Source organism: Exophiala spinifera (genome assembly GCF_000836115.1).
Source record: "Exophiala spinifera strain CBS 89968 unplaced genomic scaffold supercont1.6, whole genome shotgun sequence".
NCBI lineage: Eukaryota > Fungi > Ascomycota > Eurotiomycetes > Chaetothyriales > Herpotrichiellaceae > Exophiala > Exophiala spinifera.
The window spans coordinates 2,293,416-2,312,481 of NW_015622518.1; the positions used below are offsets into that span (position 1 = coordinate 2,293,416).

The window sequence follows — 19,066 nt, forward strand, 5'->3', positions numbered from 1 at the left end:
ACAATAAGCCGAGCCTGGTTTGCATTGCGTCATGCCTTGAGAACAACATCTGATGGTTGCATAGGTAGGGATGAGTAGGGATACTCGTATGTACCGGATGAATCGATGTGATTTGGTTTGATTACTCCGTGATTCTGCAGCCTCTGTTCTTTTGTTGTTTGGGTCTGGTATGAGTGAGGTGTCTCCCTCCCTCCCTCCCTCCCTCTCTCTCTCTCTCTCTCTCTCTCTGTGTGTGTGTGTGTGTGTGTGCAGGTGTGTCTCTATCTCTCCAAGCGACAAACGATGCCATCATCCTCAACGACAGTCGACCCGGCCATCATCCGCGCCTTGTCCCTGGAAGGGACTTCCTCCAAGATCACCACTCATGGGGGCTCGGGATTCTCGTCAACGTTCCGGATTACCACTTCTACTAGGAAGAGCAGTACCACGACAGCGGAGTCGCCCTCGACGTCGATATTCGTCAAGACCAGTTCCGCCCCGGGGGCGGAAGTAATGTTCCAAGGCGAACATGCGTCCTTGAACGCCATCCACGACGCGGTGCCAAGTTTGTGTCCCGAGGCTTTCGCATGGGGTCGACTCGACCTTGAACCTGGCGGGTATTTCCTGGCAACCGAGTTTTTGGATCTCGGTGGTGGTGGTGGTGGTGGAAGGAGATCGGGGAAAGGGAAGGGGACCGGCAGGAGTGGAACGGGGAGCGGGATGAGTCTCGCCGAGAAACTGGCAAAGTTACATTCGACGCCCGCCCCTGTCCCGGACGGCCACGACGAGCCGCAGTTCGGGTTCCCCGTGCCGACGTGCTGCGGAGACACGGAGCAGGACAACTCGTTCACCTCGTCGTGGGCGGATTTCTTCGCCCGGAGACGCCTGCTGGCCGTCTTGGACCGAGGGGAGAAGAACAACGGGTCACCGGAAGCTCAGTTGCGGAGGACCGTCGAGAGAGTCGCGGGCGAAGTCGTGCCGAAGTTACTTGGCGACGGCCATCTCGGTGTCAGTGGTGGCCGTGGCGACGGTAACAACAGTAAGAGGGGGATCGTCCCGGTCGTCGTGCATGGGGATTTGTGGAGTGGGAATCAATCTCGTGGACGGTTCGTTGGGAGGAGAAGAAGCAGAAGAAGACTACGGAAACAAAATCAAGGACATGCGCCACGAGGACATGACCAGGAAAAAGAAACAGACAAATATGCAAGTGACGGCGACGCGGACCCTGACCTCCAGGCGGTGGAGGAGGACGAATACGACGAAGAAGAACACGAATATGAAGATGAAGATGATTACGAAGAAGTCATATACGATCCGGCTTCGTGCTACGCCCACAACGAGTACGACTTTGGAATCATGCACATGTTTGGAGGATTCGGGAGCGCATTTTGGAACGAGTACCACGCCCTTGTCCCCAAGACGGAACCGGTGGGCGAGTACGACGACCGCGTCAGGCTGTACGAGAGTTACCATCACCTGAATCACTGGGCCATCTTCGGCGGTGGAGGGTACAAGGGCGGCGCGATGCGGTTGTTGAAGGGGTTGTTGGCCAAGTACGGTGGTGGTGGTGGTGGTGAGTGAGTGGGTGGGTGATTGAGGAGAGTCGGAAAGTCGGAAAGTCTGAAAGGCTGAGAGATGCCAGGGGACGCCCGCATCCAACTGACCGGTCTGTACATACACTGTACACTGCAGACATATCGACAGATGGGCATATCAAAATGTGAACTATTACATGTGTGGTGTACTTTAGCTACAACGATTCAACTTGTACGCCGTTGGAAAGAAAGTCTTCGAACTACTACATCATTATCATTATTACCTACTACCTACTTACCTCCCTACCCACAGGTAGTTATTACTACTTGGAACCCACCCAGATTATTTCGTTTCAGTCCGTATACTCGGGCGAAATGCTCCGTGCTGTCATGACCCCGTCTGACTACCTATGCCTGGCCTTTGGTACACATGTGACACCATGTCGGAAGATATCAAATCGTCCTGTCTTCATTGTAGAATGTTGTACCCTCCCAACCATGCAAATAACAAGGTAGCCACGAGATGCGACATCTCGGATCCCCGCTTCCCCTTGCGACGACACAGTATGGTATCTCCGGCCATGCTGACGAGGTTACAGAGCAGGAGTATGCCTGTGGCGTGGGCTTCGTTGAGACCGGCGAACACGAGTATCGATAGACCCAGGGCGATGTTGCGGACCCCGACGACTGGGATGAACGGGTCCGTGTCGTGTGAAGTCGCCGTGGTTGTCGTCTCACAGTACGCAGGTTCGTGGCTGGGTTGTTGGTCCAGGTAGACGTTGCCCTTTTCTTCCGACGGCTCCAGCGTCTCGATTGATGTGTGGCTCCAGCCGGACGAACGTGACGGCGGGAATCCGAACGATGTCGCAAAGTCGACTGGTTTCAAGATGGAGCGAACTCCTGCGGCTATGGAAACAAGGGCGACCAGGAAGGTTGCGAGGCGAGTGATGTGGCGAAGTGCGATGAGTGGATTCATCTTCGTGCTGTCCTTCTAACCTCAGACGTTCGGAGCTGGCGGGGGCGTGGTTTCTTTCTGGCTGGTGGGAGAGGAGAGAAGAGTGTCGTCTTCAGAAGCATTCAAAATATGGTAGACTGGATAGGGAGGCGATAACGAGGACCAGCAGGGGAGGTCATATATAGTTCACTCTCCGTCACCGACCAGACGAAGGACGAGCAGCCTTATACCGGTATGGAAAACTCCACACGTGTACCTGGTGCTGGTGGATGGTTACTCAGCGCGCGATTGACGACTGACAATCCCAGACGAGGGCTCTGCGCTGTCCGTACATGTGACGCCGGAGTGGTTTGGCGGTGTGTGTGTCTGTTGGTAAGGATGGAGTATGGAGTATGGAGCAAGAACAACTCAGCAGCACGCCAGGTGTAACTTCATTCGCATCGGAGTGTTTAGTTTTGTGAGATCGTCGTTCCGATGTGTGATGTTCTGCCCTGAGGCATGAGGAGCTTGAGCATCCGAGTTTGCTGTTTCTTTGGTAAGGTCTCCAGACATCCATGCACGCATGCAGGCACAGCGTGCAGAGGGCAGAGATATTTTGGGTATGTTCGTCATACATATTCTATCCGTCCTTCTGCAAGGTGATGATCGGGGCCGGGAACATGTACTGTATATTCGTCAAGCAACAGGAATCCTCTCTCTCTCTCTCTCTCTCTCTCTCGCTCTCTCTCAATCAAGGTTGACTGTACAACTCACCCCTACCTGAGCAGAGTCATGATTTCGTCCAGACAAAAAGCCCGTGGTACTGAGCCGCACGGTGTACTCACTCGTACGGCAGTTGTCCGTCCGATACTCCGTGCGTGGATTTAATCCATGGTGGGAAGGGGAGGATCCTCGGACGATGATCAACAGCTTTTGTCACCCATGACAAGGCTGCTGGGATAGATCGTCAACTACATCTCCATATTCTGCCTGTCCTTTGATGTCAAACAGTAAAGGAAATGCGGTCCTCACGTACAGAGTACAGTCAGTAGTCGTCTCACTCTTTCTAGCTCAGGATTATTTTAAGCACCGTCCCGGAGTCTTCCACATCCGATGCAGATCAGGCCAAGCATCACCACAACACAACGAGATCTAGACATATGTTTAGACCAAAGCGGGAGGAAGTCGTTGTACATACACAGACTCTATTAATGGAGAATTCCTCAGAGTCAGACTTGTCCAGGTCGTCAAGTATCTCTGTCTGTTCCACGGTCGTAATGATACCGCTGAGTTTGAACCACAACGCCGTTGCTCTTCAATCCAAGAAAAGACACAAATTCCCGCAGTGTGACGGATACTCGTACCGAACTCCAGATTGCAATACACCACGCCTTTAATGCCATGATCATTAAATCTTCATCTCAAGGTCTTCATTCTCACTCCTCCTCCATCCCCATCAGCCTGCGTTCGGCATAATCACGAATCTTATCCTCCAGGACTGTCCTGTTCCATCGGCCAGCCACCTTCGCAGCAGCCTCCAACATCTTCCCACTCCTATCCCTCAACAATCCGACAATGTCAAGTGCCTTCATCCCTCTTTCCTCTCCCTCGCGACATTCGACGGCCAACAACTGCAGGAGGAGCTTGTCAACGTCAATTTCCCTCTTCATCACCTCCGTCTTTTGAGCGTGACCAGCCCTCTCGCCTAGGCTCTGGACGAGATCATCCATCAGACCAAGCATAACTGAAGTACGGACATATGCCTCTTCCAGACGCACTGCCGCCGCAGCGTTTGTCTCTTCCTGCTCCTCATCGTCTTCGTTTCTCTCCACGGGCCTCGACGCGGGAACGCGGAACTCAAATTCCGTAAGCAGTGGCCGGGGAAAATAAGGACTCTTGTCGCCTCCCTTGAGGATGATGCAGTGAAACTTCTCTCCCGCCACCGCGACAGGCCAGTACGTTTCCTCCTTCTTCCCATCCTTCAGACGATCCAGCAACCGTGTATCCAAAAGGGGTACCCATTTCGCCTGTCCCGGAGTGCGCCAGTGGACCAACGTCAACAGAACCCCATTACTGTCGTAAATGCACGGGTCTCCCAAATCGCTCCAGAAAACGGTCTTCAAACTCACATCGTCCTCTTCCGAGTCCGGCGGCAATGTCCCCAGGGCCAAGACGTCCTCGTTCTGACAATTCTCGTCCCGTCGCACATCGTCGATACTGTACATCAACTGTGTACAGCCATCAGAGCCCACAGGCCCATTGCCCACCGTCATGACATAATCTCCCCACGCCGAACAGGTGACTGCTGGGGAACTCTTCATACGCCACATGCGAACTGGGGTCCCGAACAGCGTCCAGATACGCACGTAGTTCTTGTTCGTCACCGCCACGATGTACCGACTGCTCAACGCTATGCACGTGGCCTCCTCGCCATCCGGGAGACTGATGCGCGAATCAGAACGTGCCGTCCACGTCTCGTGGGGACGGTAGAATATCACAGCAGGCTGCCCATCCTTCGGAGGTGACGCGAACAGCGTGCCGTTCTCGTTCAGGCATGCCTTGTCGTATAGAAAGGGGTCGGTGAAGTGAAAATCGCGGTACATTTCGCGGTCATAGAACTCGACAGTCACCGTGTTGTGCGTGTCTTGGTCGACCGTCCAAACAAAACCGATTAGGTTGAGACAAAGGTATTTTCGATTGCCACGCCAGGGGGTCGCTCCAGGCTGGAATGCTTCGTGGATCTGTGGTTGCCAGAGATCCTGCTTGTTGCGCTTAGCCGAATGTCCGTTGACACCTCCGAGGTGGCCGTTTGTCCGCTTGCCGTTTTCATTTATGTAGCCAGCACCGTCGTCGTCCTCGATCCAGTCGTATTCATCCTCGGGACCGAGCATCTCGTCCAGACTATCCGGTGTCCCTGCGCGCTTCCCTTGGCCGTTCACCAACGGTTTCCGACCATTCACAGCTGCCGTCTTCTCATGTAAAGGATCATGGAAGAATGGAGCCGTGACCTTTGGTCCTTTGAGGAGGCGGACGTGCGCTTCATCTTTCAAGAAGTCAGGAATGATGTAGAGTTCTCCTTGGGATGTGGTCCAGTTGAAGATGTTCTCGCCGGTGCTTTGCCAGGCAAGGTTGATGATCTTTTCGTAGTTGAATCTCCTGAGAACGGTTTGTGTCTTGGTCTCCCATATGACCAGCTGATCATCTGCACTAGAACTTGCAAGCAGCGCTCCATTCGGTGACCAGGCCAGTGACGTGATATCCCCATTGTGGGCTCCTGCGAAGGCTCGCTGGTGAGCTCCATCCTCGACCGAGATGACTTGGATATCTCGTGTCTGAGTGGCACAGGCAAATGCTCTTCCATCAGGGTGCCATACACACTTTGACGACGTAGATTCTGCCGTCTCCAGGCGATTGATGACTCCGTCTATCGTCCGGAGCAGACTAGGCTCGGGGCCTGCCATGGTGTAAATGTAGATAACGCCATTTGTGCAAGACGCAGCAAGGTATTTCCCACTGGGGTCGTACGAGAGGTGCTTGATCGGCTTTGGGTGTTCACGAAGAGTCCTTATTTGCTCGATATCATGTCGATTGACAATCTTGACCTCGAGTTCACTGTCAGAGCAACTCCAGTCAGCCATGCAACGGTATGGGAGGCTTGCGTATCACCCACTCGCTTGAAACTGCAATCCATTTCTCGTCAGGAGAAAGTGCTATGTCCCGCACAGGCAGTGTTGTTCGGACGAGTATCTGCTTCAGATCTCCCGATGGGACTGCATACTCGCATACTGTGCCATCCTCGCAACCCAAGATCACGTACTCATTCTGGCTTTCGTGTCAGCTATGCAATCTATTGTACCTCTTTGCTCGGATGATAATACCCCTGATGCAACAGCGTAGGTCTCCTCGTGCGTCTCCGGGAGCAGGTCTGGCTCTCCATTGTCACCGGTCCTGAACGAGCGTGCAAAGTTGCCCACGCCGGCGACGATCAATCTTTGCCCGTCAGGGGAGTACTGGAGATAGGTAGGGCCAGGAGGTTGAGCAGGACGAGGATGGAAAGGAGGTCGTTCCGGCATCTTGACTCAGTGTGCTCAGAAAATACAATCATCAAGGACCGAATACGTTGCATGCGTCTTGATATCGAAGGTGCGCTTGACGTGAGCGCAGGGAGATGGATAAATTGAACGACGCGTCTGGCGCGTCGCGTTGCGTTGCGGAGAAATTTCACGACCCCGCACGAGGCCGAAGAATGAGGGAGGCTTCGCTACGACTGCGACAACGACAAGCCTCACCAGCTGCTCCTTGTGAAGAACAACCGCAACGAATGTCCAGACGTTCATTCAGAATGGAACCGTTGCCTCAGGAACAGGCTCATCAAACTCATAGTGGAGAAAGTTCTTGTTAAGACAGCCTGGGAACTGAAGTCTAAATACTGCTAACAAATGGGTGAACATGGTCTCATGGAAGTATCCAGCGCTCTCTTGTTGAAGACCTCTGCTGTACTGCTTGTCCTGGCCGGCGGGTTGCGACATTTCGGCTGGACCCCGTCGCTAACGATCCTTGCCCTGGGACTCGCTCAAGCGTGAGTTTGGCCACCAAGGACTGCGAAAATTTGTCCCCTGAATTGTACGAATCTAGTTGGAAATCTCCATAAAGATATCACATCTGTAGGCGCATTTTCGGAAGTTGAAATCAGATTGTCTCAGCTGAGGGCTGTTCGGGAATGGCCGAGGACGGGTTGTAGCTCAGAATGTACCGTGTAGATGGTGAGAGCAAGCTTAACGAGTGTCGCTTCGACGGGAAGTGTGTAACACAGGACGTCGTTTGGTGAGTCGCCGATTGCTCAGCATTGCTGTCTAGCTGCTCACAACTGCTCGATACCTCGACGCAACTAATCCGTCGGCCTCTCTAGAGTAAATAGTTGTCATAAATGCTTCATTACCGCGAGCTAGCAAGGTGGTCTGGACGTGTCTCGCATCCCGTAAGATTGTAAGTCGGTTCTAATAAAGAACAATTCTTCAGGTTTTCGGAGGAGTCGAGGGTTTTGGCGGGGGTTGAGGTGGGCGTGGGTATAGGCACTGGCGTATATGCTGAATAACGTCTTGGACGTAATCGTGGCCTTGAGTGAGTAGGCGATCCATGTGCATAAAGTGATGAGGTACTCCCTTGAATCTCTTCATGACGACCGTGTTCCCAGCTTCTTCGACCCTCTTCGCATATGCTTCAGCCTCGTCCCGTAAGGGGTCGACTTCGGCCGTTGCAAGATAGGTCAAAGGTGCCAGGCTCTGGAAATCTGGTGCCTTCATAGCATCAGCAAACCATGATATGTCTCGTTTCTGCTCTTTTGGCTTTGTCGAGTTTTGGCTTGCTAGAGACATCCACTTGAAAGTGTCGAACCATTTCAATTTCTCCCAGTTCAATAGTGGCGCGATTTCAGCCTCTCGCATGCTAGGCCAGGGACTCATGTCGGGTGTCGCATACTTCTTGACGTCGCTGATGGTTGGCGTCCCAGCCACGACGCCCTTCAACTTGTGACCCATGCCATGATCTCGGAGCAGGTGATTGAGGATCAAAGCAATCGTGGCTCCAGATGATTCTCCTCCCAGGGTGAATCTGTCAGGGTCAATTGAGAATGTGTTGTGATTGTGCAGGATATGTAACACGGCCGAGAAGCCATCCATAATGCCAACTGGGAACGGATACTCTGGGATCAGCCGATACTCTACGTCGATGACGCAGCACGGCACCGAGGCGCAAATGTGATGGCAGAGATGTGCGTCGGTCTCCAAGTCACCCACGGCCCAGCCTGTGTATGTTAGCATTGTCCAGCACCGTCTTGACAAGCGTTCTCCTACCTCCGCCATGAAAATTGAAGTGTACAGGCCACACGTTGCGCCTACCCAGCTCTTCACCTGGCGGTACATAGACACGTATGTTGATGTCGCCCGGGTATTTGTTCCATCCTGGCACCCTGGTCTCCCCAATTCCACCTACGCCTGTTGCAGGCGCACTTGCATACGCATAGAGGGAGGAGTAATTCTGTCGCAAAATGTTGAGGTCGGTGGACCAACCAGGACCATTGGCAATATGTGTGTTGTACAACTTGATGAACGCTGGATCGAGGCGATCAAGGACAGAAGGCTGGAGGGGAATGTGTGGAGGAGGAGCAGGCGTATGAGAGCCGCCGTGAACTACATCGTGCATGCGATCGTCATGGGAGGTCATTTTGATCGCAATGCTCGCATGACCAGACGATGCGCCACTCTGGGTCAAAGGGCGTCAAGACCGAGATTCTGGAATGATCAATGATCAGGGAGGCAGCAGACGAAGAGTCTTCATGGCGATGGCGAGGGCGAAGGCATTCAGTAAAGGGAGACGGGGGTGGGATGTAGAGAAAATGTCCAGGCTCTGGTCGGGCTGGTGCAGTTGGCCGGATGAGAGACACATCGATGGCTCAGGCGTAAGATGGCCAGACATTTCCAGACCGGCTGGTGCACTTGATTGGCGACGCCGAGCCCCGCGATTGTGAGGCTTGGGCCTAAAGTCCGATGAGATAGGAAGATGGATGGACGTGGTGATGGAGACCGAGAATTGAGTTTGCATGGATCACCTCGCATGCTGCCTCTGCGAGTACATGCCTCTACGCGCCTCTACGTACCTCTACGTACCTCTCGTACCTCATGAATATCCCTTCTGCGACTCTCCTCGTTGTCTCTCCTCCTCCGCTTATGCCTCGTATCTCAGTTGCAAGCACTATCCAGACCTCAGACGCAGGCGAATGGCATCCTGCTTCAACGGGGAACTTCCCCCCCTCTCCCCCCGGGGCGTCGCTTGGCTCTCTTCTCCTCGAGAATTTGGCACGCCTGAAGGAGGTCTGTCGTTGAAGGTATGATTGATGCCCGCATGAAGGTTCGAGCGATGGGTGAAACTGACGTTGACAGCCTCGTATCGGGGATCTGATCGCTGACGTTAGCGAGACCATTGAGCGTTGGAGCGGCTTGTGATGGGTGTTCTGGTGAGAGACCAGCCATGGTGTCAGCGAGTCGATATGCACCATCACGACGGACTGTCCATACGTCAAACCGATCCGGTCCATCCTCCAGCGACTGACGAAGATGCTCATTGCTCGCTCGAAATTGACTCCCAACCACTCATGCTGACAGCGTTGGCGTTGGTCGTAAAAGTCTCTCTGATTTCCGGCCCGGTATCTTCTGCATCCAAGTTGTACTCTTTTGCCTCGAGTGGGTATTACGTACAGCTTGTCATGTTCGTCTTTTCTTTTCGGGACCGATCGACCTGTCTCCAAAACGAACCCAGTCGCGATGCTCTTGCTTCTGTCTGTCCTTCCACCAGCCCTCGTTGCAAGCATAACCGCAAATCTCCTCAGACACTGGCTTTTGGCGCCTGAGCGCTTTGCAGTAGGCCTCTTCCATGAACCACCATCCTTCGATAGGCTCATTCTCCCAATCGGCTGTCGCGAGAGGCGAGGACCCATTCAGCTGCAACGCTTCGCAAGTCTGAACAAGCTGCGCGATTTCCCTGGCAGAATAGTACTCGGTCCTTGTCTTTCTTCCTATCTTTCGTGATATCTCGGCAGATGATGCACCTTCTTCGACCAGTGTCATCACAAGTTGGCAGGTACTGCCCTTGACTAGCAATTCTTGCTCATTGTGGATCCTGAGATAAGAAGGGTAAGCCTGAACTTTGCTATCCTTCAACTTGCATTCTCGTGTCTCGTCTTCGAAAATTCTCTGTGTTGTGCTAATTTCAGAGTCGGTTCTACGTTCCTCGTTTCGTGTGGTACCATGTGCCGCCGGCTGACCCTCCTTGGGCATCGCTGACTTCCAGGTCCATGGTGTTTGTGTTCCTCCGGGGTGTTCCATACGTTGCAGTCGCCTTCCGCGCCTCCCCCGGACGCACCACTCCATGTTGGGAAGCCAGATGAGATCTACACCTAACGGACAAAACGATGTAAAATTGTGTTCTGGACGTCAATGCTGAGCTTCAATGTCAATTGTGAAAAGCGCAGCAGTCTTATGTGCAAGTCTGCGCGCGTGAAAGTGATAAAAGAGACAAAAGGACAGGATCGCCAGAGAGCGCGCATTATGTGATCTGGAACGAGACATTGGCCAGGATGTCTCACTGTAAGAATGGCATCGCGTTCGAAGAGATGGAATTCTGGAAACAACTGATCTTGATGCGATGAATTCATTACAAAACGCCACGCGACTAAGAGGATCTCTGGGTCATAGAGGGAACTACTTTCGTCCTTCAGTCTACCCAAGGTTTGAATCCAAGCACCAATCATCCAGGAAAGAGAATACTAAATAAAGCAGCATCGTCCTAATCCATAATACTTTGTATGGGACATCTACTTCCTGTCGAAATTCGAAGGTCAGATATCGATCTTCTCGACTGACATTTCCCGGGTGCGTAGTTCCAAGAAGTCTTTCCACACCTGCTCAATATCATTCTTGTGGATCCAGTCCAGTTGGCCTGCCATATCAGGCATGAAGTGACGGAGTCTGTCACTCAGAATGTCGTCTAGTGGTCGATTCTCGTTTTCGGCAAGGGCCTTTTTCGCTGCCGACATACTGGGCTGGCTTTCACGCCATTGGTAACTAAACAAACATCGCCTTAGCTCATACTGCACTGAGTGTGGGTGCTCAAGCTCACATCCGTCTATAGTAGGGCGATCTGATTCCATCAAAGATCTTAAGCGCATCCTTGACAGGCTCCGGCGAGTCGCAGGCGTATTCGAGAGCCTGTGCAAGGATCCAGGCATCCTCCATTGCAAATGCTGATCCTGTGCCGAATCCACCTGGTTGTTTGATCAGTATTTTCAGCCCGCTGTAAGCCGGTGAACGAACTTACCTGAGAGTGGGTGACTGGCATCTCCAACCAGAGCAACTTTATTCCATGCTGTAATGGCTTCAAGACAGGGCCCAGTGAACAAGGCGAACTCTCTCCACTGACCTTCCTGGACCGATGCGATTGCCGCCTGCACTCTTGGGTCAAAGTTCTGTCAGAGATTCAGCGCTCAAGAACTGCTGTCCAGGCCCGCCACACCTTACTGTGAACTTGGATGCGACCTTCTCGTTTGTGACAGGAACTCCCCAGCTCACCGCTGGATCCAGAGAGCCGTGCCGGTCAGATGATCTGAGCGAAATTTCAAACAGCTCCTCTTCCGACTCATGGTCAACCCCAGAGAAGAATGCCTGGGCAGTCTTTCCGTGCCACGAACCCGACGTTGCGATGTCCCCTAAATGTGCAACCGACGAGAGAGGGGCGAGTGTACGCCAGGTCCTGCTACCTATAGCTCGCGAAGAGATTCCTTTAGTCAACCGCAGCTGAGTCCCAACGGAGATCTCAAACGTACCAAGGAAGTGTATTTGATGATCTGGAAACAGGGTTCGCCGTACAATCTATAGCCAGTTAGGAGCTTTCGGTGCGAATGCTGAATATCTATGGGACCGACCGAACGGAAACCGTCCGCACCGACAACAAGGTCTGCTACAGCCACGGTCCCGTCATCAAACGATATTTGGACAGCCTTCTCGCCCAGGTCTTGTATCGAAGTGACCTTCTTATTGTATTGAATGACACCCAAGGGGACCCTGGAAAGCAGGGCAGATTGAAGTCGAGCCCTGCGAACTCTTGTTCTTGGGCGACCTCCAGGCTCGCGTCGTGTGAGATCTCGTTCCAGCGCAGGGAGAAAAACTTCACCGGTGTAGCCATTCCTGGGCTCAGTCAATGTCAGAACTATCGCCGATCACAAGGTTTCCGTGCTGGTGCGACTAACCTGTGAGTGGCAGAAGTCTTCACACATCCTTGAACATCATCTGCTGCTCCGAGCAAATCGAGGACCTTCCAGCCATTGGAGCCAACGCTTAATCCGGCGCCGACTTCTCGCGGCTCTGGATTCTGTTCGTAAAGAGCGACGGAGACGTTGGCAAGCCCCGACAAAGCTATAGCCGTTGCGAGGCCTCCAGGTCCTCCACCCACGATGGCCACCGTGATCGAGCTCCCGTACGATCCCATGACTGCCAGCCGGTCGAGATGCCAAATGTGCAGAACGTACACTTTTACGGGTTACAATGCTCTTTAAGTCTGACCGCCAGTAATTGATGCTAAACTTATAGCACTTTGGCACAAGAGAGAAGAACTGGCTCGTCTGCTTTTGTGAAAAGCACCCTACGAGTGGCTGCAAAGCCCGAGGACATTGTGCCGTCGTGTTGTGAGGTTCCTGTAGAGAAGGCCAGCTGCAAGTGAGGTGGGTACCAAAGTCCCTACACCCCTCGCAATTGGACGCACACGGAGGCTCCGAAGCCCCTTTCCTGCGGTTAGTCTCTTCCTGGCCAATAATAGGAGGTTCTCATGGGTGATATCCACATGTGGCCCTCTGCAATGATATGCTGGCCGTATCGCGCATCTCGTCCCCTCGCAAAGTATGTGCTGTTTGGGAGAGATGGCAAAAGGTTCTCAGAGCTGCGACCCTCCAACAAGTCTCGACCCTTGCATCAAGAACAAAAGGGATCTTTGCCATGGGTTCTCGCTACCGAATTTGGTAAGAGTCTTGCACCGTGAGTGGGTGATGCATCTGGAAGAGCACCGGTGCAAAACCATCTCATCCAGGATAGACAGTTCTGCCTAACAACTCCCCTCTAAGCATCATGTTCGAGATGAGCACGTCGTTGAGGGGCAAATCACACAATTCGTGCGCCCGAACGAACTCTCGACGATCGGTTGGCAGTATCGTGGATGTCCGGTGTCATATATAAGACTCAATCTTCTCATCAGCTAACGCCTCACCTTATGAATCAGGCCATCTTGATTGTAGCCGGCCAAACCATATCTTGATTGCCCTTCCTGAGAGAGAGGAGAGAGACAACGATAATTCTGAAATCAACATGTCCAAGACTCCCGACACAAGCGTCGAAAGCGACGACAGCACCAACTACGAACTTCGTGCCGCTCGTGTGGTGGCCCAGAACCCTGTACAGACGCGCCGGAGCTATTTCTGGGATACACTGAACAAGTCGCCCGAGGAGCGAAGGTTTCTGTTCAAGCTTGACGCCGGGATTTTGACCATCACCTGCTTGGGTATGTTGCTTACGCCGTTGTCCTTGACTTTGATCCTTTTGGTTGGTGTATCATGTGTAGCTCAGATCCCCTTGACAGGATTTTTCATCAAGTACCTCGATCAAGCCAATCTGGTCAATGCATTCGTGTCTGGCATGTGAGTCGACTCGCCCACCTTCCATACCACGTCTCATATGAAGAAGAGTGAAGTTCTCTACCTAAGCCCGCATGAACTAATTTCAATTCACACTTGGAATAAACAGGAAAGAAGACTTGAACATGTTTGGCAACCAACTAAACTACGTGACGACGATATTTACCGTGGGCTCTATCGTGGGGAACATCCCGAGTAACCTTCTCATAACAAGGATCCGGCCATCAATCTATCTTTCGACGTTGATGGTGTTCTGGTCGGTGTTGACGATGTGTTTGTCTCGCATCACTAACTATCAACAACTGTATGCCCTGCGCTTCTTCATTGGTATGTTGGTTGCTCAGTGACCATGTCCGGCCCTTGATGTTTTGCCCTTTTTCCTTACCCCAGCTGAGTGGCTCACTGATCCTCTTCCAGGCCTGACAGAGAGCGGATTCTACCCCGGCATCGAGTATATGCTCGGCTCGTGGTGTGCGTGAGAGTTCCATGCTCCGAACCCTCCACAAGATATGACTGACTCCAAGTTCATCCATGGTTGTGCAGACCGAAGAGATGAACTAGCGAAACGAGCAGGCATTTTCAACATTACTGGATCAATCGCCACGATGTTTTCCGGCTACTTGATGAGCGCAGTGATCGGTCTCGACGGGAGAGGTGGTCTTCGCGGCTGGCAATGGTATGTCACGCCATGAAGCCACATGATTCGCTAGCTTTTCATTCTCTTCTTTTCATGAACAACACCTCAGATATGCTGGACCTGACCTTGCCATGAACTTTGTCTTCTAGGTTATACATCATGGACGGAGTCATTTCATTGCCCATCGCCGCGGCGTCTTTCTTTGTTCTCCCTGACTACCCTGAAACGTCTCGGGTCTGGTATTTAAATGAAGGCGTGAGCCGCGGGTCACCACCTACGTTTAGGACACGGGCGATTCTTCTAACACGGTTCATAGGACAAGGCAATCGCCAAAAGACGCATGGAACTCGAAGGCCGACGGAAGAGACAGCCATTCACAAAAAAGAAAGTTTTGAAAATCTTGAGTTCATGGCACCTGTGGCTCCTGCCCCTTCCAATTTTGTGAGTTCAGTAGCTCTGAAATCCCCATCATCTGGCCTGTCCATAGGTTTGCCTGTCGATAAGTACTCACACTTTGGACCCTTCCAGTTTTTGTGTCGGCGCCGGCGGTGCAGGCCAGCCCGTGTTTGCACTTTACTTGAAAGCATCCAAGCACCCCAAGTACACTCTCCGCCAGATTAACAATTACCCTACCACGGTGCCGGCCATGCAGGCTGCATCCACTCTCGCCTACACCTGGATATCGGACTCGGTACTGCGTGGTCGAAGGTGGCCTATAATTCTTTGGGCAACGGTACGTTGTTGATGATGACGAGTGTGGGATTCTGCCACAGTGGCTAATTGCATACGTTGTTTTGTTTTGGACAGAGCATAAATCTCGTGGTCTTTACTTCTCTCGCGGCTTGGACTATTCCAGTTGGATGGCACTGGGCCTGCTACATTTTGATGGGTCAAGGTGTAGCAATCAGTCCTATGATGATGTCGTGAGTCAACCCTCACCCTACCTCCTGGCGGTCAAACATGACACCCGCACCACGCCTCGCATTTGTCTCGGTCTCAGACGATGATGTTTGTTTTTTTGATGATGATGATCAAGAGACACAAGCGCCGAAGTCGAAGCCGAAGCGTGGTAATTAATGATGCTAATGATGGCAATTATGCTGACATGATGTTGTTTGTGTATCTCCCAAAAAAAGATGGACGAATGAACTCTGCTCCGCTGATACCGAGGAGCGCGCCCTCGTTCTCGCCGTGGTCAACGACTTCCTTCCACTAATGAACATCTGGCTCCCACTCATCATCTGGCAGCAGGTGGACGCCCCGAGATACCACACCGGGTTCGTCACCGCGTCGTGCTTGATTGTCGTCGGTTTCTTCCTCGTTCTTGGGATAGTATATCTCTCCCGCAGAGATCAGAAGAGGTATCTGACTCCTATCTGGGAAATTTGTCATCGAAGAAATGCCCAGGACTGATAGGGTTTTCCAAATTAGGAATCACCGACAAGAAGAAGGAAACGTACAGGCAACAGAAACCGCTCATACTTCGGCTCAGGACACTGTGATTCAGGACAAGGGCGTATAAATCAGGCTGCAGCTGCAGCTGCACAGAGGTCCTTGAACGTAAATGCTACATCATGTCATTTATGAACGAGCCTTGTGTTGAACAAGGCTGAGTTGTGACGGGGTCATTACAACCTCCATACTTGCGCCGAACGCCTCCGCGGGACTTCGCCGCCTAGAACGCTCCTTTTGCAAACCTTGCAACACCATGAATTCACTCACTTTAGTCACATTTTCGCTATATCATAGTCCTCAGGTTGGAGGAACAGGACCTCCCCGACACAAGGACGCCGGCCCCCGACGAGGACCTCATCGGTCGCCGCCGATGCCCGGGAGAAAAACCTCTCCACCAAGACGAGAAAACTTTCACTCCTTTAACATACAAATAGATAGAACAGCGACCTCCTAGTCCTGGAGGGCAGACTCGTCAATACATCCCATTTAGCCCCCGACATCGCCTAGAACTGAGTGTTGCACAACACCTTGGCCCTCTTCGGATCGACACTCCTTTCGGGGCTTTATGGATTTTGTCTCCGATCATACTATAGCGTAGATACTACACCTTGTTAACGGGAGTGATATACAGACGTCGTGGGGCCAGTTGACAAGTGTGCGGTGAGCTGCAGCCCCAGAGTGTGTCCGTGTCCATCCTGAGGGCGAGTTAAGCAAGATACACAAAGTTTTAAACATAAGTTTGGATTCCTCCCCCCCCCCCCCGGTCGGATATTGTAGAGGCTCTACCCAGTAGACTTTCCAACATAGGAATCCCCTGAAACGCAAGGACGGGAGTAGGACACAATACAATAAACGCAGCAAACGCAAGGCTGCGGCAACACGGATGAAAGATCTGATAAAAGTCGTCAAAGACGAATTTTGAGACAAGAATGTTTGGACAGCTGACTGACTCGGTATGAATCCTACTAGTAGCATACATTGAGTACCTGTATACTCTTGCTTCTGGGTCATGGCTATGAGCTGTTAACCAAGTCCATTCGATACATTTTACAAAGAAGCCACTCGCTCCGGTCAGCAAACTTGGACCGCAGCGAATCGATGCCTTGTTGAAGGATCTGGTCTGGATTCAGCGCAAACATTGCGAGAAGGGAATGGGTCCAAGTCATTGTCTTGACCGCATATATCGCTGACAGAATTCTGCGGCAGTGGATCAGTACAGGTGCTCCACGCACAAGCCCCCTTTTTGCTCTTACAAAACAAAAAAATAGGAAAGGAGAAAACGCGCCAGGTGCCAGGACTTACTTATTTCCCTCAAATATATCAACGTCAGGGTCTTCAGTCACAAAAGCCCTCACCAAGGTCAGTGCGGAAAGGAGGCCCTCGTGCAGTATAGACCATTCGAGATTCTGCAGACGAAGCGTCGGATGCTGTTGTGCGACGAGGATGAGCGGTCGGTACAGGGCGAATCTGGCAAACCAGTAGAGCAACTTCAGACGTCTCGCCAAAGGCGACGAAACGCCTTTCCCTGGCTCTGGCGACCAACCGAGGCAGTCTGGCAAACGTGCGGCCCATCCGTCCAGCTGGCTCCGAAGTTCCCTGGTGAGCGGCGAGACCTCTGCGGCGACTCCCAGGTTATGATCGAACGATGCGCCCGGGGTGTCGATGTTGCTCTCGACGGACGGAAGCGCGATTATCCTCGCGAGGGTCGTGCGAAGCGACATCTCTGCGAGGAAGAACATGAAGGCGTCGCGAATTTGAACTTGCATGCTGGACCTTGGGGACGCGTCGCAGCCAAGGGGCAGAGCGAGACTCTCCTCTAGAAGATACAGAGAACTCTGAGGAAGAGAGCTGTCAACCTCGTTCAGCACCTCGCTTTTGGAACTCATCAGCTCAGTTGTCCACCATTTATAGATTGAATACTGACACGCACTGCTCAAAATTGTAGCAAATCCAGTACATGCGCCTAATACTGTTTTGGTCCAACTGGTTACGTATCGTCTTCGTGGAACGGTCTCTGGATGTACGGAAGAAGAAAACCAGAGAATATTAGACGGCAGCTTGCTTCCCAGAACAAAAGTCTCTCCTGGCCTTGACTTACCGTCTGATCAGAGTAGAGAGTGCATCACACGCTGTGTGGACTGTGATGCAAAAGTTCACAAGCCGTCCCATCTTCAGTTGAAACAGAGCCGACATGACTTGGACGATGACATATTCGAGGCTTGACTGACTACTGAGTCGGCTGAGGATTTGGCTGGCTCGCTGGAAGTCGGCCAGACCGGCGTGCACAGGTGCGTTGCTTCTGTACGCCTTTGAAAGGGCGACGATGAGCAGGACAAAGCAGGAGCTGATGTCGTCCCGAAACCCGTCTGTTTTGACTATTTCCACCATCCTTTGGACGGTATCGCTACACGTGATGGGATACAGGTCAAAAAGATGGTCGAGGAAGTCCTCGACGAACGGCACCACGTCGCTAACTTTGGTAGGCTCGGTTTCGGACAAGATGTCAAGGATAGGACTTCTCAATTCTTCACACTCCAGAGGTGTCTTTTCAACGTATCGTGCTCTCTTTGGATCGTCATCAAACACCGTCAAAATGTCACCTTCAGCTTTGTCGCCAAAGTGGGAGACGCGCTTGCTGTAATGAGCCGTGGCGTTATGAGACCGGCTGATAGTCATGCCTTGCTGCAGGTCATCGGCTTCCAGCTGATACGGAGGGATTTGAGTCAGCACGTTCTGAGTCTCTGGTGAAATTCGTCCTGCTCCTGGAGGGTCTGGATATCTCCAGGATCCTGCGGTCTGGCCATCTGTATTGCTACTCCAAGTTTCGAGGAGAGTTATCCTCTCTTCAAATCGGGAAAGGCGCTCCAGCAGGAGGTCGAGCTTCTGATCATTACTACTGACAATTGTTATTTTTAGCCTTTACCTTGCACTCGAACGAAAGGATGGCACAAGCCTTTGTCTAGTGTGGTCGCGGTAATCACATCTGAAGCCGTGGCGATGGCAGTAGCTACACGCTGGTCGGCCTTCATCGCATTTCACCTTCTTCGTGCGACATGTCTCACAGGCAACCAAGGCCTTTTGCGCGCAGGTAAATCATCAGATGAAACAGATCCTCGCAATTCTGAACGGAGAACCCACAGCGCTTGCCCTCTGGGGCCCATATCCAAGATACTGCAGATTCTGGTTCTGCTTGTAAAGATCTGGATGTGAAACAAAATGTGTGTGAGGACTTTGCTGTACTTGTGGAATGAAGCTCCACGGTGGCCTACGCGAGGCATGGTCGTTGTTGTCCA

The 19,066-nt window shown here is 52.3% G+C and overlaps 8 protein-coding genes across 8 annotated transcripts; 2 read left to right on the plus strand and 6 right to left on the minus strand.

Moving 5' to 3' along the window:
- Positions 1-282: 282 nt before the first annotated feature.
- Positions 283-1,560, plus strand: PV08_08771 (uncharacterized protein; the record flags this gene model as incomplete). Its single annotated transcript, XM_016383095.1, has 1 exon — positions 283-1,560. The coding sequence occupies one exon, from the start codon at positions 283-285 to the stop codon at positions 1,558-1,560; it is 1,278 nt and encodes a 425-aa protein (XP_016233798.1).
- Positions 1,561-1,983: 423 nt separating this feature from the next.
- Positions 1,984-2,490, minus strand: PV08_08772 (uncharacterized protein; the record flags this gene model as incomplete). Its single annotated transcript, XM_016383096.1, has 1 exon — positions 1,984-2,490. The coding sequence occupies one exon, from the start codon at positions 2,488-2,490 to the stop codon at positions 1,984-1,986; it is 507 nt and encodes a 168-aa protein (XP_016233799.1).
- A 1,394-nt stretch (positions 2,491-3,884) lies between these two features.
- On the minus strand, positions 3,885-6,521 carry PV08_08773 (uncharacterized protein; the record flags this gene model as incomplete). The annotated part of the gene is made up of 3 exons (XM_016383097.1): positions 3,885-6,060; positions 6,119-6,270; positions 6,327-6,521. 3 exons carry the CDS (start codon positions 6,519-6,521, stop codon positions 3,885-3,887), a joined length of 2,523 nt encoding a protein of 840 aa, XP_016233800.1.
- A 942-nt stretch (positions 6,522-7,463) lies between these two features.
- Positions 7,464-8,670, minus strand: PV08_08774 (uncharacterized protein; the record flags this gene model as incomplete). The annotated part of the gene is made up of 2 exons (XM_016383098.1): positions 7,464-8,251; positions 8,301-8,670. 2 exons carry the CDS (start codon positions 8,668-8,670, stop codon positions 7,464-7,466), a joined length of 1,158 nt encoding a protein of 385 aa, XP_016233801.1.
- A 1,037-nt stretch (positions 8,671-9,707) lies between these two features.
- On the minus strand, positions 9,708-10,280 carry PV08_08775 (uncharacterized protein; the record flags this gene model as incomplete). The annotated part of the gene is made up of 1 exon (XM_016383099.1): positions 9,708-10,280. The coding sequence occupies one exon, from the start codon at positions 10,278-10,280 to the stop codon at positions 9,708-9,710; it is 573 nt and encodes a 190-aa protein (XP_016233802.1).
- A 560-nt stretch (positions 10,281-10,840) lies between these two features.
- On the minus strand, positions 10,841-12,486 carry PV08_08776 (uncharacterized protein; the record flags this gene model as incomplete). Its single annotated transcript, XM_016383100.1, has 7 exons — positions 10,841-11,066; positions 11,122-11,266; positions 11,320-11,467; positions 11,520-11,754; positions 11,821-11,870; positions 11,924-12,185; positions 12,248-12,486. 7 exons carry the CDS (start codon positions 12,484-12,486, stop codon positions 10,841-10,843), a joined length of 1,305 nt encoding a protein of 434 aa, XP_016233803.1.
- Positions 12,487-13,355: 869 nt separating this feature from the next.
- PV08_08777 (uncharacterized protein) lies at positions 13,356-15,245 on the plus strand (the record flags this gene model as incomplete). Its single annotated transcript, XM_016383101.1, has 9 exons — positions 13,356-13,548; positions 13,627-13,684; positions 13,791-14,008; positions 14,099-14,152; positions 14,225-14,357; positions 14,468-14,573; positions 14,635-14,759; positions 14,847-15,051; positions 15,126-15,245. The coding sequence occupies 9 exons, from the start codon at positions 13,356-13,358 to the stop codon at positions 15,243-15,245; spliced, it is 1,212 nt and encodes a 403-aa protein (XP_016233804.1).
- Positions 15,246-16,786: 1,541 nt separating this feature from the next.
- PV08_08778 (uncharacterized protein) lies at positions 16,787-18,802 on the minus strand (the record flags this gene model as incomplete). Its single annotated transcript, XM_016383102.1, has 5 exons — positions 16,787-16,970; positions 17,076-17,645; positions 17,704-17,787; positions 17,872-18,669; positions 18,723-18,802. The coding sequence occupies 5 exons, from the start codon at positions 18,800-18,802 to the stop codon at positions 16,787-16,789; spliced, it is 1,716 nt and encodes a 571-aa protein (XP_016233805.1).
- Positions 18,803-19,066: the final 264 nt, after the last annotated feature.